This window comes from Pseudonaja textilis, chromosome 9 (genome assembly GCF_049901715.1).
Source record: "Pseudonaja textilis isolate UNSWEBS1 chromosome 9, rPseTex1.2, whole genome shotgun sequence".
NCBI classification, from domain to species: Eukaryota; Metazoa; Chordata; class Lepidosauria; order Squamata; family Elapidae; genus Pseudonaja; species Pseudonaja textilis.
In genome coordinates, this window is record NC_141998.1 from 7510586 (window position 1) to 7524691 (window position 14106).

A 14106-nucleotide genomic window follows, 5' to 3' on the forward strand; every position below is an offset into this window, starting at 1 on the left:
ATAGAATAATTTGGTCTCAATATTACCACAAGAGACTTATAGGCTATCTATCCTGGGAAAACTTTTGTTCTGAAAGGGATTCACCACGGAATAGGGAAGGATTTGTTTAACAAGTGGAGAATGGCAAAGAATGAGACATTCAGAGAAAGCAAGTTCTCCCTTCCTGTTTCAGTCTAATTGCATAATATTGGGGGTTATCTTGTACCCCAAGAACTTCACCAGAACCTCTTGTGACAAGGTTGTGAAAATTCCGGTCATAAGAACCCATCTTAAGAGGGCTGTGAAAATATCTACAGAACCCTCACATCCTGGACATAAATTGTTTCAACTTCTACCCTCAAAACAACTCTATAGGGCACTGCACACCAGAACAACTAGACACAAGGACAGTTTTCCCCCCATGCCATCCCTCTGCTAAACAACTAATTCCCACAACACTGTCAAAGTATTTACTAAGACTGTATTACTATTCTTCTTTTCATCCTTCCTATCTCTTTGCCACTTATGACTATAACCGTGTTGCTTGTATCCTTACAATTTATATTGTTCTATTTGTTTCCTAGTATGATTTGATTGCTTATTAGAAACCTATGACTATCACTAAGGGTTGTATCTTATGATTCTCGATGAATTAATTTTATTTTTTCTTTATGTACACTGAGAGCATATGTACCAAAGACATATTCCTTGTGTGTCCAATCACACTTGGCCAATAAACAATTCTTTTCTATTCTATCTAACTTACTTTCCATTTCTTTGGTTCCTTCAGGGTCCAACCGCAGATCACATCCAGTTGATAATGGAGCGGCTACTGAGGAGGATAAATCGGACTGTGATTGGAATGGGAAGACAGTCTACTCACATTGTGAGAGCAATTTCCTTGATTCTGGTGTGCCTGATTTATTGTCCCATGAGTTTGGGGGTATATATCCCTTGTTTGGAGACCCCTGGTAGGAGTCCAGCCATAGATTCTTCAGATGAGCTCGCACGTTGGAAAATGCTCTTTCTCCCACCTCTTGACACTTGATGGACAATGTATCGAATGGCACAGAGGCTTTTGCCTTTTCCCTGGGCCTAAACATGGGGATTTTTTTTTACATGGACAAGAGATGGAAGATATTCTTTTATCTCAACTTCTGCCTTCAGTGTCTGGAGGCAACAGGAGCGAGGATAGACACTATCATCACATTTCTGGATGGGATCAGGTGAAAAATCCTGGTTTTTTCCTTTTGTTGGAAAAACAAAAGTTAGAAAATTGTAACTTTTTAAAATAAGAATATATAGGTATATAGGATCAGCTACTAGACAGTTAGTTTAATATTTTATAATTGAAAATTTTGTCTCCCACCCAAGTGTATCTTCCTGTGAGTTTTGAACACTAACCTCTCAAGACTGATCGTCTTATAAAAGACTAAAGAACTCTGGTCCACCTCATCTGTATCCTAGATTTTACAAGGGCCAACCAGTTGCCTTTTTAAAAACCCACAAGGACCATCTTAACATATGGCTCATGAAAAGCACAATTGACAATTTTTTTCTCCATCTTGTTTCTAGGGTAGTTTTGTATCCTGCATGACAGCCATCTTAAGACAGATGGACGATTCCCATTATAATTACTACATCAGCACTTTCAAAACCAGACAGGATCTTATCGTAAGTCTGATTGAAATTTTTATTATTATGTTTAGTCACACAATCAGCCAGATGTTCAAACTGGGTTTGCCATTTTTATCCACCTATTGAGTCCTTCCCAAGGACTAGGGATAGACAGATGTTGTTTGATAATATTAAAGTAATGTCAGAGAATGAAAGCTGTTCCAAGTGAAGCTGCCTTTTGCTGTTGACTGATGGTGATTTTGTCAATGCTGATGGCATTTAAGAGGTGCTTCAGATGTTTTGGATTGAATTATTACTATTGGTGCTTTCTTTATTATGATTATTGGTGTGTGTTTAATTTTTGGTCATATAGACAGTAGACTGGTATGTTTATGATGTGATTCTCAAAGAGCAGAAAAACTCTTGAAGGCATCTTCTTAAAAAGTTCAGATTCAGTTGCAAAACAAAGACTTATCTGGTTGCTTGCATTGCTTGAAACGTAATGAGCAATCCTTAATTCCATCTCAGAATCCAAAAAAGGGTAGCTAGAAGGTGGGTCTTTCTGCTCCATTGAGTTGATCTGCTCTCTGCCATTCATGGAGTTGGCATAAACTGTGCTGGAATGAAATCTGTTCTCTGCATTTCTGATCCTTTATCTGCTTCTGTTCTCTGACACTGTAGTTCCCTAATTTGTCTCCAAGGTGATCAGGAGGAAAGCCTAACAGATTTTGTGATACCTTGAGGTCTTCCCTTGGATGATTAACACCATAGCTAAGGACAGTTTAGGATGGTCTTGCTTATACGTTGGGGATGGAAAGAAGGCAACATAGAGAAGCATAGGAGAAAATTGTTAAGACTCATGACTGAATGGAGGTGGTGCATGCCCAGGGCATGTATGAGCCTTGATTAGGTGCAAATCTTGTAGAAGAGCAGTTGCAATACTCCACATAAGTAAAAGGAGTCCTGATGGCACAGTGTTAGAATACAGTATTGCAGGCTAATTGCCCACAGTCTGGAGTTCGATCCTGATGGGTTCAGTATTGACTCAGCCTTCCATCCTTCCACGGTCAATAAAATGAGGACCCAGATTGTTGGGGACGATATACAGAGAGCAAGCAGGTAAAGCACTATAGGGTAGTATATAAGTTTATACCTATAAGTTGCTAAAAGATTATTCCTTAATGGTGATGAACGTGGTTTGCAAACGCCTCGAACTGAATCATAGCATTTAAGCTTGGTAGCTTTCATTGCCTTCTGCCTGAAGCTCTACTGAGTTATTGTAAATCAAAAATGACAATATTGGAATAATTTATGAATCTGATGTAATCCAGATTTCCTTCATTACTTCAGGGGAAATACTTGGTGGCCCATTGGCAGAACACCAACTTTACATTCAGGTTCAGTTCCTGGTGCCCCTGGTTGAAAGTAATGAGATAGATTTCTTCCCTCAGTCTATTCCTATTTTATTCAGAATTTTAAGTGCTGGGTATGCTCAGTTGGGGGTTCTTCATTCCTTCTTACTCTCCTCCACGGGGATACCATGAATCTGCATTTGGCTGACTTTAGGTGTGAGTAATTAAGGCCAACTTTGTGACATGGAAGAATCTGTAAGCATTGCCCAGCACAGCAGTTTGTGGAGCCTGGCATTTGCCTAACTTGCTGTTACCGAAAAGAAGTAGGATTGTGATGTTCTTTGCTATGGATTTCCGCCAAGATGTTTTGAAACCTCTGCTGGCATATTGGGGAAGTTGGCAATGGTGAACTATTGGGATGGGCTTCCAAAAGTGCCAGTTTTGTATGTGTGCACATATCTGTGCATGTGTGTGTGTTTAAGTTAAACTATTTGCAACCAAATCCTTGGGCTCCTCAGATTGTATAAAATGTGTATTTTGAGGTTTTCATTCCGAAATTTCCATACCCTGGGATTGAGTTACTCAAAAGCCTCTTTGGTATGGATGCTCTTACTCAAAAGTGGGACGAGTTAGCTTTAGAAGAGATGCCAGGAGTTAGTTGAGTTTATGCAGTCATTTTGAAAGATGCCAATGATCTTGACCCTACCATTGCTGTTCATGTGGACTCAGATGCCAGTTCTAACCTCACATGTACAGTTCTCTTTCAAGCTGCCTTTTCTAACTTCACTAGCTACTCATATCACTCTCTGACTGGTAGTCCCAAGGGTGCTTTTTCAAGAGGCAACTGGACTTTCTTTGTTTTGAAGATGTTTCACTCCTCACCCAAAAAGCTTTTTCAGTTCTAACTGAACAGTGGAGAATGGAAGGATTTGCAGTCATCTGGTCATTAGTACTCTTTCTAAGAGCCATTGAGGCCACTTGGAGATTTATCTGTGTCCTACAATCCACCTGAATAGTGCAAATGGATGTGGAACCTTCTTGGAACTGCTGAAAGGACTGTGTTGTAAACAGGAATATAAAGAAATGTAAATCCTTCCATTCTTTCACAGTCCTTGACTGTGAAAATCTTGAGATACCCATACATCAAAGGGCATAGCCAACATGAGGATAGTTCTTCCATTCCTTCTTGCCTTTTTTTTTCTTCAAAAAAGAAAGAAAGCTTGCATGCAAAATACGTTTGAGCATGAAGTTGATTTCCAAGTATCCAAATAAGTATTTATTAGGAATTAGCAAGTGGATTAAATTAGGTGTCCTATGAATCTCATCACGGTTACTTTGTAAATGTCCCCACCGTATATTCTGAAAGATTTGAATAATAAGATCTAATAAGAACAGAGATACACTTTGCTTTCTTCCCAAAGGCACAGTCTAGTAGCCATGTGAATTGATGCATAATGTATTGATAATTTAGATTAATATTTCATAATGTTTTTCCAAGAGAATCTAAAAAAGGCTCTGCATCAATATATATATATTAAAAGGATGTTTCCTTCTGGCATTTGTAGTCCAGGCATCATATCTACCTAGGAATCTGGACTAATGTCATTAAGTTGGTCGTTCTTATCTTGACAATGCCTCCAACTTCTCAACCAGAATTATGTCATTTAAGGGCTGATATAATTATGCCTGATTCTATTTTCATTAGCAAATAGCCATAGCCATGTCTTCTTCTGTAGTCTTCCAGTCCTGCCCAGCTATGCATCTTGCTGTATTTTTCAATATTAAAATGACCTTTTATGTGGCTTCTTTAGCTGGAAAGTCATACATTGTCTTGGCTGTTCCTGCTTGATCTCATAAAGTCCTGTTTATTTGAACTTTTCTGAAAAGCTGAAATAAAATCCATGTAACTATCTCCTGCCATCCCAAAAAGTACACTTTAATTGTGTGCTGGCTGCATATCCCTTGCAGTTAATGCTTGATTGTAGTTTATGTATCCGTTGTAGGATTTATTTTTGTGAAAATAAGAGCTCTGTCCCTGAAAATAACTAGAAAATAGTACATTGGAAAGGAGATCATTCTTTCAGCCTGACTATTATACAAGGGATCTTGTCAATACTAATTAAAATGCTGACTGCTGTTACAGGTAACCTTGACTTACAACTGCTCACTTAGTGACCATGTGAGGTATTGATGAAGCTACCTGGTGGGTTCTTATGACCTGGAGTTGAAATTCTGATGATCGACCACCTCCATTGTTGTGTGACTGCACTTCAGGCACTCGGCACACAGGTTGCATTTATGACTGTTTGCAGCATCCTACAGTCACATGCATTTCAGTCACATGCATTTCAAGGCAACTTTGCTGAAAAACAGCAGTTCTGGTTTTCAGCAAAAGCATTGCTACAACTTAATCCTCTAGATAGAAATGATCCTTGGCTCCACTTGTTGAGAAAGGTATAGCTTTATTAAAAGTCAAGTGTATCGCAGTATTTCAAAGCCAGAGCTGAGAATCAAGTGCCAAAATCCCTAAATTCTACTTTTCCCTCCCTTCAACTGACTCCCATTGCCCACCTCCATGTTACAAGTCAGGTTCAGCAAGATTCTGTAGAGATTCTCTGTCTTCCAGGTCATGGTTGTCCCAAAGGTGCTTTTTTCAGGAGGCAACTGGGCTTTCTTGTTTTTTCTTTTGAAGACATTTCACTTCTCATCCCAGAAGCTTCTTCAGCTGTTACAGCACAGTGGGGAATGGAAGGATTTATATTCCTTGCTGAGAGCTGGTAATCTGAATCCTTGAAGCACTTGGAGGTTTATCTGTGACCTCCTGGATCCTGTAGTCTGCAACAACCCTCTAAAGCAAGGACCTTCAAATTTGGCAAGTTTAAGACTTGTGGACTTCAACTCCCAGAATTTTTGAGCTAACATGACTGGAGAGTTGAAGTGCAAAAGTCTTAAAGTTGTCAAGTTTGAAGACCCCTGCTCTAAAAGGACAAGCAAGTCCAGTTGCCTCCTAAAAAAAGCACCTTTGGGACATTCAGCAAGATGTTTTCATAATGGTCACTGCAAGCATAGTTTTCTATGCAGCTCCCTCCCTTCTTCCAACTGCGAGACCATGAAGCAGCATCTTGAGAAGATACAGAACTTACTTTCATTTCCCCAAGCATTCTCCCCCCGCCTCCACCTTCGTTCCTCCTCCCCACTGTTCATGTCGGTCTGTCACCACATAGAAGTGAAGCACAAGCAAGCTGACAATCTAGGAAACAATTGTTCCCTTAATGACTGCAGAGTTCACTTAGCAACCACTGCAAAAAAGGTCATAGAATCATCATGGTCACATGACTGACCTGCTTTACAATAGTTGTGAATCACAATTGTGATGGGCAGGCTCCATTACAGTTGTAACTTGAGGAGTGTAGGTAATCAAATCCCCTTTTTGCATGTGAGATATGCACAAGGCACATAAGGATAAAGTTTCAATCTTATGGTTACATCTCCATATTTTTCACCGTCCTCCAGCTTGTAGACCATTCTTAATTACACTGCATAAAAAAGCAAGATAAAGGTTGCCAACAAAGTAAAAATAACTATTTTTTTTAAAAAAAACCTTGTAACAATGATAGAAAAATATTTAAGGCGGGGAAAAATCAGGCTTTGGACTCAAGTCCTGATTGCGAAGATAAAAGTTCCAACTTCAACTACTGCCAAGAGGGTGAGACCATTCTGGATTTCCCAGCAAAACCTAAATCTGTCATTCTCTATAGAAGCAGCTCTGAAAAGAAAAATGCAAATAACACAATTGAGAAAAAGATCTGTTTTTCACTGGAATTCTGGCAGGGAGGGGATAATGCTTAAATAAGCGTTTTCCTTGACAACAAAAGGAAATGATTAGCAGCTTTTTCAATAATTCTAGAGCTGCTATACTAGGTATGAAAGCTAATTTGGACTAGTGTTGAAGACCTCAGGCCACAAACCAGGAGACAGTGAATTCTAGTCCTGCCTTAAGCATGGAGCCAGCTGGGTGACCTTGGGCCACCACTTCTTCTCAGCCCTGGGAGGGAGGCAATGGCAAACCACTTCTAAAAAACTGAATAGCAGAATAATAAAGTTGGAAGGGACATTGGAAGTCTTCTAGTCCAGGGGTTCGACTAGAAGACCTCCAAGGTCCCTTCCAAATCTATTATCCTGTTAGTCCAATCCCGGATCAAGCAGGAAAGCCTACATCATTTCAGAAAAATGGTTTTCCAATCTCTTCTTAAAAATCATGCCATGAAAACTGCAAAGATTTGTCCAGGCAGTCACCGAGAACCAGAAAGGATTGAATGGAAGAAAAAACACAACAAATGAAAGAAAGATTGAAACAAAAAATAGTAAAATAATATCTAGATATCTAAGTGTGTGTGTGTACATGAATTAAAATGGATGGAAAGAAAACATTCTTTTTTTAAAATAAAGTTTTATTTGAGTTTTTACACACAAAATACAAGTAAAACATCTTTTTTGAAAATAGCATGGTCCAGGGTTGAACTTCTTTCTACAGACACAAAACTCAATTTCATGTTCCTTTTTGTATTCTATTCCATATCTTATACTATTTTACATTTTCTATATAGTTTTTCCCCTCTTTTAATTTTCTCAATTTTATTTTGATTATCTCATCTCAATTCAAATCATTATATTTATACTTTTGTCTGTTCTGTTTCAATTTCATATTATCTTTTCTCATTAAACAAATTTTCTCCTGTAGTTACTAATTGGAGTATGACGCCTTTATATCTTTTAATTACATCCATTCAACTCTTATTTAAACTTCAATATATACCTTAAGTTTATGACCTTCAATATAATGCATAATAGATAACTTCCAATCGAATTCTGCTTGGCACATTCTTATAATACACACTATATTCTTTAAAAAAAAAAGATTGTAAATATATGTAATTATAAACCCTCATTCCATTCCAGTTCAGTTCTATCATTAATAATCATTAAAATCTTAACATCTTTAACACATCTTTTCAATTAAATATCATACTTCCTTAGAAACACATATAATCTCCATAATTAATTTTTCCCTTATTTCTCTTCACATATGTTTTATAAATCATTAAATATACCTTTTGTTACATTTATTTATTGACAAGCATTCCACTGAATTACAATAGCTATTTTATCAGACATTTTAATCATACATTGTTTCATATTTTCTAAAATTATTTCTGCTTCTAATATAGCCATACTATCGTATGTACCTTTGCAGAATCCCTTTTTCCATTAAGTTTTCACCCATTATCTCTAAATAGGCACCTTTTCTCTATATTTTGCTTCTGTCCTTTATAACTTCTTTTCCTTTCTTTCTTCCCTCTCATCTTCTCCCTCCCCTTTTTACCCCCTTGTCTCTCTAGTTCTAATTCTCTCTTCTGCATTTCCCTCGTCTGTTGCTTTCTGGTTTTATACTTATTTTTCACTCTATTTGGGGGGGGGGGGGGAGTTGTTTTTCCCAATCTTAAACTTTCCATTCTCTTTCACCCCTTTCCTTTTTTCCCCCCATCTAAGATTACTTGTTCATTAAAGATGGCTTCTTCTTTGTCGCAATCTTCTTGTTCTGCAGGCATTTCTTGTGGTTTCTCATAATTCCAAATCTCCATTTCTAAAAACTGAAATACGAAGCCAAAAGAACCTCTCCCTTCTTGTGCATCTTCTTTGTACTTTTTAAGTTCCATTTTCAGTTCTTCTAAAAGTGGAGCCATTTTAAACAGTTTTACACAACCACCTGATTGATTTTAGCCATTCAAAACAATAACGAAGAATCCAGAAATCATCAAGTAATCCAGATAGTCCCGAGTTATATCTTCTTATTTCTTTTTCAACTTTCTCTTCCTGGGGTTTTTGTTGTGACATTTCAGTTAGAATGTATCTTTTGGAAGTCTTGTTGAGGTTTTGCTGTAAGTTCTTTTTTAATTCCAGGCAGTCTCCTCCCTTCCAGATCCTACCCTTTTATTCTTTTTCTCTCCTTTCCTGTTTTCAAAAGCTTTTAATCATCCAGAATCTTTATTATCCCTTTGACTTTTTATTTTCAGCATTAAATGCCTATTGATGTCAAAGTGGATTTTTTTCCAATTTCTTGCTTAAGTCTCTTAGCTGTCAGTATAGGAAAAGGAGAAAACCAAATCTTTTCCCCTTTCTCTCTCCTTCTCAGCTTAAAAATCTTCTTAGGGAACAATGTTATTGTTTTTTAAGAGTTTCAATTCCAGGATACCTTATTTGTTGCTTTTGCTGTTTGACCCGGTCAACCAAAACTTTCACTTCATATCTTCCTCCTGCACGTTCTTTTCCGGTCAAGTTCTTCATTGTGGTGGCCATATCTGACCACCGCTGCAACCGCCTTTGGGAAAGGGAGTAATGGCCAGCTGGGGAGGAGAGATGCGGCTCTCCTCAACCCTGCTGGCAGTCTCCCCACTCTTCACCACCTCTACGTGGTGGCTTAGCCCCGAAACCAGCCAGCTCAGGGTGCTCCAGCGGCGAGCATGGATTGAAGCCTCGCAGAGACGAAGTTTTGGTCTGTCGCTGAAGAAGCTCAAACCGGAAGATGGAAAAGAAAACATTCTTGAGACTGTTCAGGGCCAGCTTTGAGCTGATTTTCACTCATGAAACCCAGAGTCACTTTAGTCCAGTGTCAGCTATATAGGTATGTGTAGCAATAGCACTAACACTTATATACCACTTCACAGTGCTTTCCAGCCCTCTCTCTAAGCAGTTTACAGAGACAGCATATTGCCCCCAATAATCTAGGTCCTTCTTTTACCAACCTTGGAAAGATGGAAGGTTGAGTCAACCTTGAGCTGGTCAGGATCAAACTACCGAACTGCTTGCAGTCAACAGTCAGCAGAATTAGCCTACAGTAGTGCATTCTAAGCAAAATGCCACTATGGCTCTACATGTACATAACTCCCATGGTTATGTGTTTTGGTGGGGAGAATTTTTATGGGACTGAGTATACTATCTTGGTATAAACTATCTTGGTATTTTTAAAAGTAGGCTTATCTTTGGGAGAAAACCTGGTTGTTAGGTAGTATTTCTAAGACTTTCTTAAATCTTTTTCTTGAGCTGTATAGGATTGAGGTATCAAATGCATTGGAATTGGAACATTCTTTATTGACCAAGTGTGATTGGACACACAAGGAATTTGTCACCAGTGCATAAGCTCTCAGTATATAAACAACCAGTGATAAGTCATAGATCATAAATCGTAAGATACAATCATAAGTCATAAGATACCAATAGGAGAAGCTAGTAGGAAAGATAAGAAGATGAGAAGAATAATAGCAATACAAAGAAGTCCCAAGATGAGATTCTCAGTTGCCATTTAAGTAGTAAGGCTTTGGGTCTAACTCCAAAAAGTAGGTAGGACCCAACTAGAACAAAAGTTAGGTTTAATTGAGTGTTTGGCACATGTATTTAAAGAGTTTCTACTTGTACCATTTTTAAGAAAAAGTTTTTATTGGCAGTGTTAGCAGGTAGAGGGTGGGAACACAGCAAGCCATGGAAGATTATGTCCCAGTGATCTCTAGAAGGATTGGGAAGACAGTTCCAAGAATTCCCAGTTAGTATGGCCAATTCTGGGAAGTAGAGTCCAAGAACATCTGGAGAACATTATATTTGGATGGCTGGTCTATAAGCTAATATAAATCTGGTCACTCTCTTTTATTCTGATTTGTAACCTTTCCCGTAGGATTTTCTGATGGAAACTTTCATCATGTTTAAAGACCTGATTGGGAAAAATGTCTATGCAAGTGACTGGATGGTGATGAATATGATGCAGAGCAGGTAAAAAGTCTTATTATCTGTAGCCCAGAATATTTCCCCCCTCCAGTTCTTTGTTTCTTTTTCCATATTTTTTTTAGCACAGTATATCAATCAATGACCATTGTTTCAGGATCCTTGAAGTCTGGTCTGGATTAAAAATAAATGCAACTGAGAGAATCCCTTCTGGATTGCTCAGCTATTCATAGTGGTTTTATTTCTCTGCCTTTAGTAGCTTGCTAACTTGTCAATTCTCTTGACTGTGGTTTCTTAGAACCTTCTAAATCAAACCTTTCAATTTGAGAATACAGACATTTATATGAAAATTGGCACCATTGCTTTAAGAGCAGTGAAAATACAAATTATGCCAAAGAACTTGTGAACACACAGCAGGAACTTCCTGTGGTTTCACAGGGACAAGGAGTTGCTTTTAGCCTCTGTCTCTCTCCCAAGCTGTTTTTTAAAATGGCTTTTTTTTCCCTGTACTTTTCCAGGATTTTCCTTCGAGCCATCAATCAGTATGCTTCTGTACTCAATCGCTTCTTCTTGGATCAGGCAAGCTTTGAGCTCCAGGTAAGAGAAAACGTCCACTCTCTTTAATCACAAGAGCTTGGTGGTTATCTGGAAGGTGAGTCTTTACAATTTGCCAAATGGGCCATCATGGCCAATTGAAACGAGACTGCACATTTCTTTAGAAAGATTTGTATCAGATTTGAGAACTTGCTTGGAGAAGTCAAGAGACAGCCAAGGGATCCTCCTTAACATTTTAAGGCATTGGAAATCATGGCAGATAGGGCCATATAACGTGTCAAGTTTTCTTCTCCCTTAAATGCTGAAACATGTAACTCATTCCCTTGTCTTTTAGCTGCAGAATATTGAAATCTTATAGTCTTCGACTTACAGTCATAATGGAGTTTTCCCATCATAGTGATAAGTCATGAAAATCATAAATCAAATCACTCACATGACCGATCCAATTTTAGGATCTTTTTTGCAGCAAAAACGCCCGCCCAGGAGGCTACCCTGTGGCCCAGGAGGCAAAAAAAATGGAGTGCAGGTGGGGAGTGTTGTTGGGGGAAAAAAGAAGGCACGCCCATCCAGGCACATGGTCACGCCCACCTAGCCACGCCCATAGAACCGGTAGTAAAAATATTTGCATCCCATCCCTGGAATAGATAGCCAATACCTGGATTGATAAACACATTGCACTAAACAATGATTTGTTGAATAGTTCAACCAATGCTTAAACGTATTATATGGAGCAGTCCATTAAAGATTCAGAAACACATTTGGGTTCAGCAGGCAGCTTTTCAAGTTCTTGTTGGAGCAGATGTTTTGAGAAGACACATTTTAATGACTCTCCTATCTTGCATGCCATCACATGACTTTATCTTATTTTACGATTAGTTTATTATTTGATCTGATTTCTCTCTCTCTCCTCCATACTCCCATAGCTATGGAATAATTACTTCCATTTGGCAGTGGCCTTTCTTACTCATGAATCCCTTCAACTGGAGACTTTCTCGCAGGCCAAGCGGAACAAGATAATGAAGAAGTAAGTTTTCACCTGAGTTTTTATTTTTACTTAAGTTCTCCCACCATTACTTAGTGTTAAAATTGCTTCTGCACCATCACATTTTTCTAAATGAATGATACTGAAAATCGGAAGGATGGGTATGTCTAAAAACATGTTAAATCAGCCCAAAAGCTGATTTAAAGCTTGGTTGATAATTTTATTACATATTTGACTGTTAAATGCACATTCTGATTTTTTCTGAGAATCAAAAGAAGTATAGGTAGTGCTCTTAGCCCCAATTTATCCCCCCAACAATGAACCTGTGAAGGATGTTGGCCAACAAAGACAGTAGCCACATGTAGTAGTTGGTTTCCTAGTTGATTTGAAACCAGGAGATAGTTATGCAAATACTGTACCAATCTTCTTGTTTCCTATGATATGATCTTATTATTATATCATAGGAAATTGTTAGAAAAATCAGAAAGTCTTCACCTTAATATACACTAGATTATATTGTCTCTATAGGTATTTTGGTTATTTTCATCCCATTCAATTCAGTAAATACCGCTAAAGAGAACTTATGTGACAATAGTCTGTGGAACAGAAGGAGTATTGGTTTTAGGAAATTACTAAAGAACATGACACCTAGAAATCTGATGACCCTCCATAATTAAGGAGCTACTTAAACTTGAATCTTTTCAGTCCTGTTCCAACACCCTTAACAGCTACGTTCCCATGGGCTTCCATACTTTTATAGGCTTGTGGCAGTTGCCTTCAACTTTAATCAGCTGTTGAAGTGTTACTGACTGATGTTATTGACATGGTTTTGGTGAATTGAATTATTATTTTTCTTTGGACACCAGAGGTAGTGATGGTGGTATATGGTGGTTTATCAGTTTTTTTTCATCTTGGTAAGCTACCCAGAATCATTTGTGCGATTAATCGGTTATATAAATCCTATAAATGAACAACCAAATAAATAAAGCATTGGACTGTTAGACGTATATATAAATACTTTTCAAATAAAACACTAGTTACAATAATGTGAATGCTTGCTTGAAAGGACAATTTAGACTTCATGCCAGTGATTCAATTTTTTTTTACTACCAGTTGTGTGGCGTGGCTTGGTGGGCGTGGCAGGGGAAGGACACTGTAAAATCTCCAGTCAGAGGTGACATTTGCCGGTTCTCTGGACTACTCAAAATTTCTGCTACCGGTTCTCCAGAACTGGTCAGAACCTGCTGAATACCACCCCTCCTTCATGCCAAAGAGGATCCTTGGGACAACATTGATCCAATAATTGATTTTGTTCCCAGAGATTTAAGCAAAATCATTTAATGCTCTCTCTCTCTCTCTTTTGTAGATATGGAGATATGAGGAAGGAAATTGGCTTCCAGATAAGGGATATGTGGTACAATCTTGGTAAGCAGTGAAGCAAATTGAAAGAGCAAATTGGCATGCAAAGTTGGACTCTTTGGCCATTGCTTCATGGATGCAGAAAGAATGACTGGAAACATCTTTTGTTTGTGTCAAAAGAAGGAAACACTAATCACTATCCACAAAGGGCGGGGGGGTCACTTTGACCAGGGGTGGGATTCAAATTTCTTAGCAACCGGTTTTGTGGGTGTTGCCTAATTTGTGGGTGTGGTTTGGTGGTCATGTGACTGGGTGAGCATGGCTTGCTGACTGGGTATGGCTTGGTGGCCATGTGACTGGGCGGGCATGCTTGTATGTAAATATTATAAATATATATGTAAATATTGAATTTTTTGTAAAAAAAAAAAAAAAAAGAGCAACGTTTACCCAAAAGCAGGCAAAGCAGGCAGGAAGATTGAATTGCTCACA

General features: G+C 38.3%; 1 protein-coding gene across 3 annotated transcripts in view; it reads left to right on the forward strand.

The window, feature by feature from the left end:
- DOCK5 (dedicator of cytokinesis 5) overlaps positions 1-14106 on the forward strand; it is a 124339-nt gene that overhangs the window by 73985 nt on the left and 36248 nt on the right. For all 3 annotated transcript variants that reach the window (XM_026714901.2, XM_087938874.1, XM_087938875.1), the window contains exons 27-32: positions 770-865; positions 1555-1653; positions 10675-10769; positions 11240-11318; positions 12200-12300; positions 13625-13683. In XM_026714901.2, coding sequence (XP_026570686.2) covers positions 770-865; positions 1555-1653; positions 10675-10769; positions 11240-11318; positions 12200-12300; positions 13625-13683 — 529 coding nt within the window. The remainder of the gene's footprint in view (positions 1-769; positions 866-1554; positions 1654-10674; positions 10770-11239; positions 11319-12199; positions 12301-13624; positions 13684-14106) is intronic.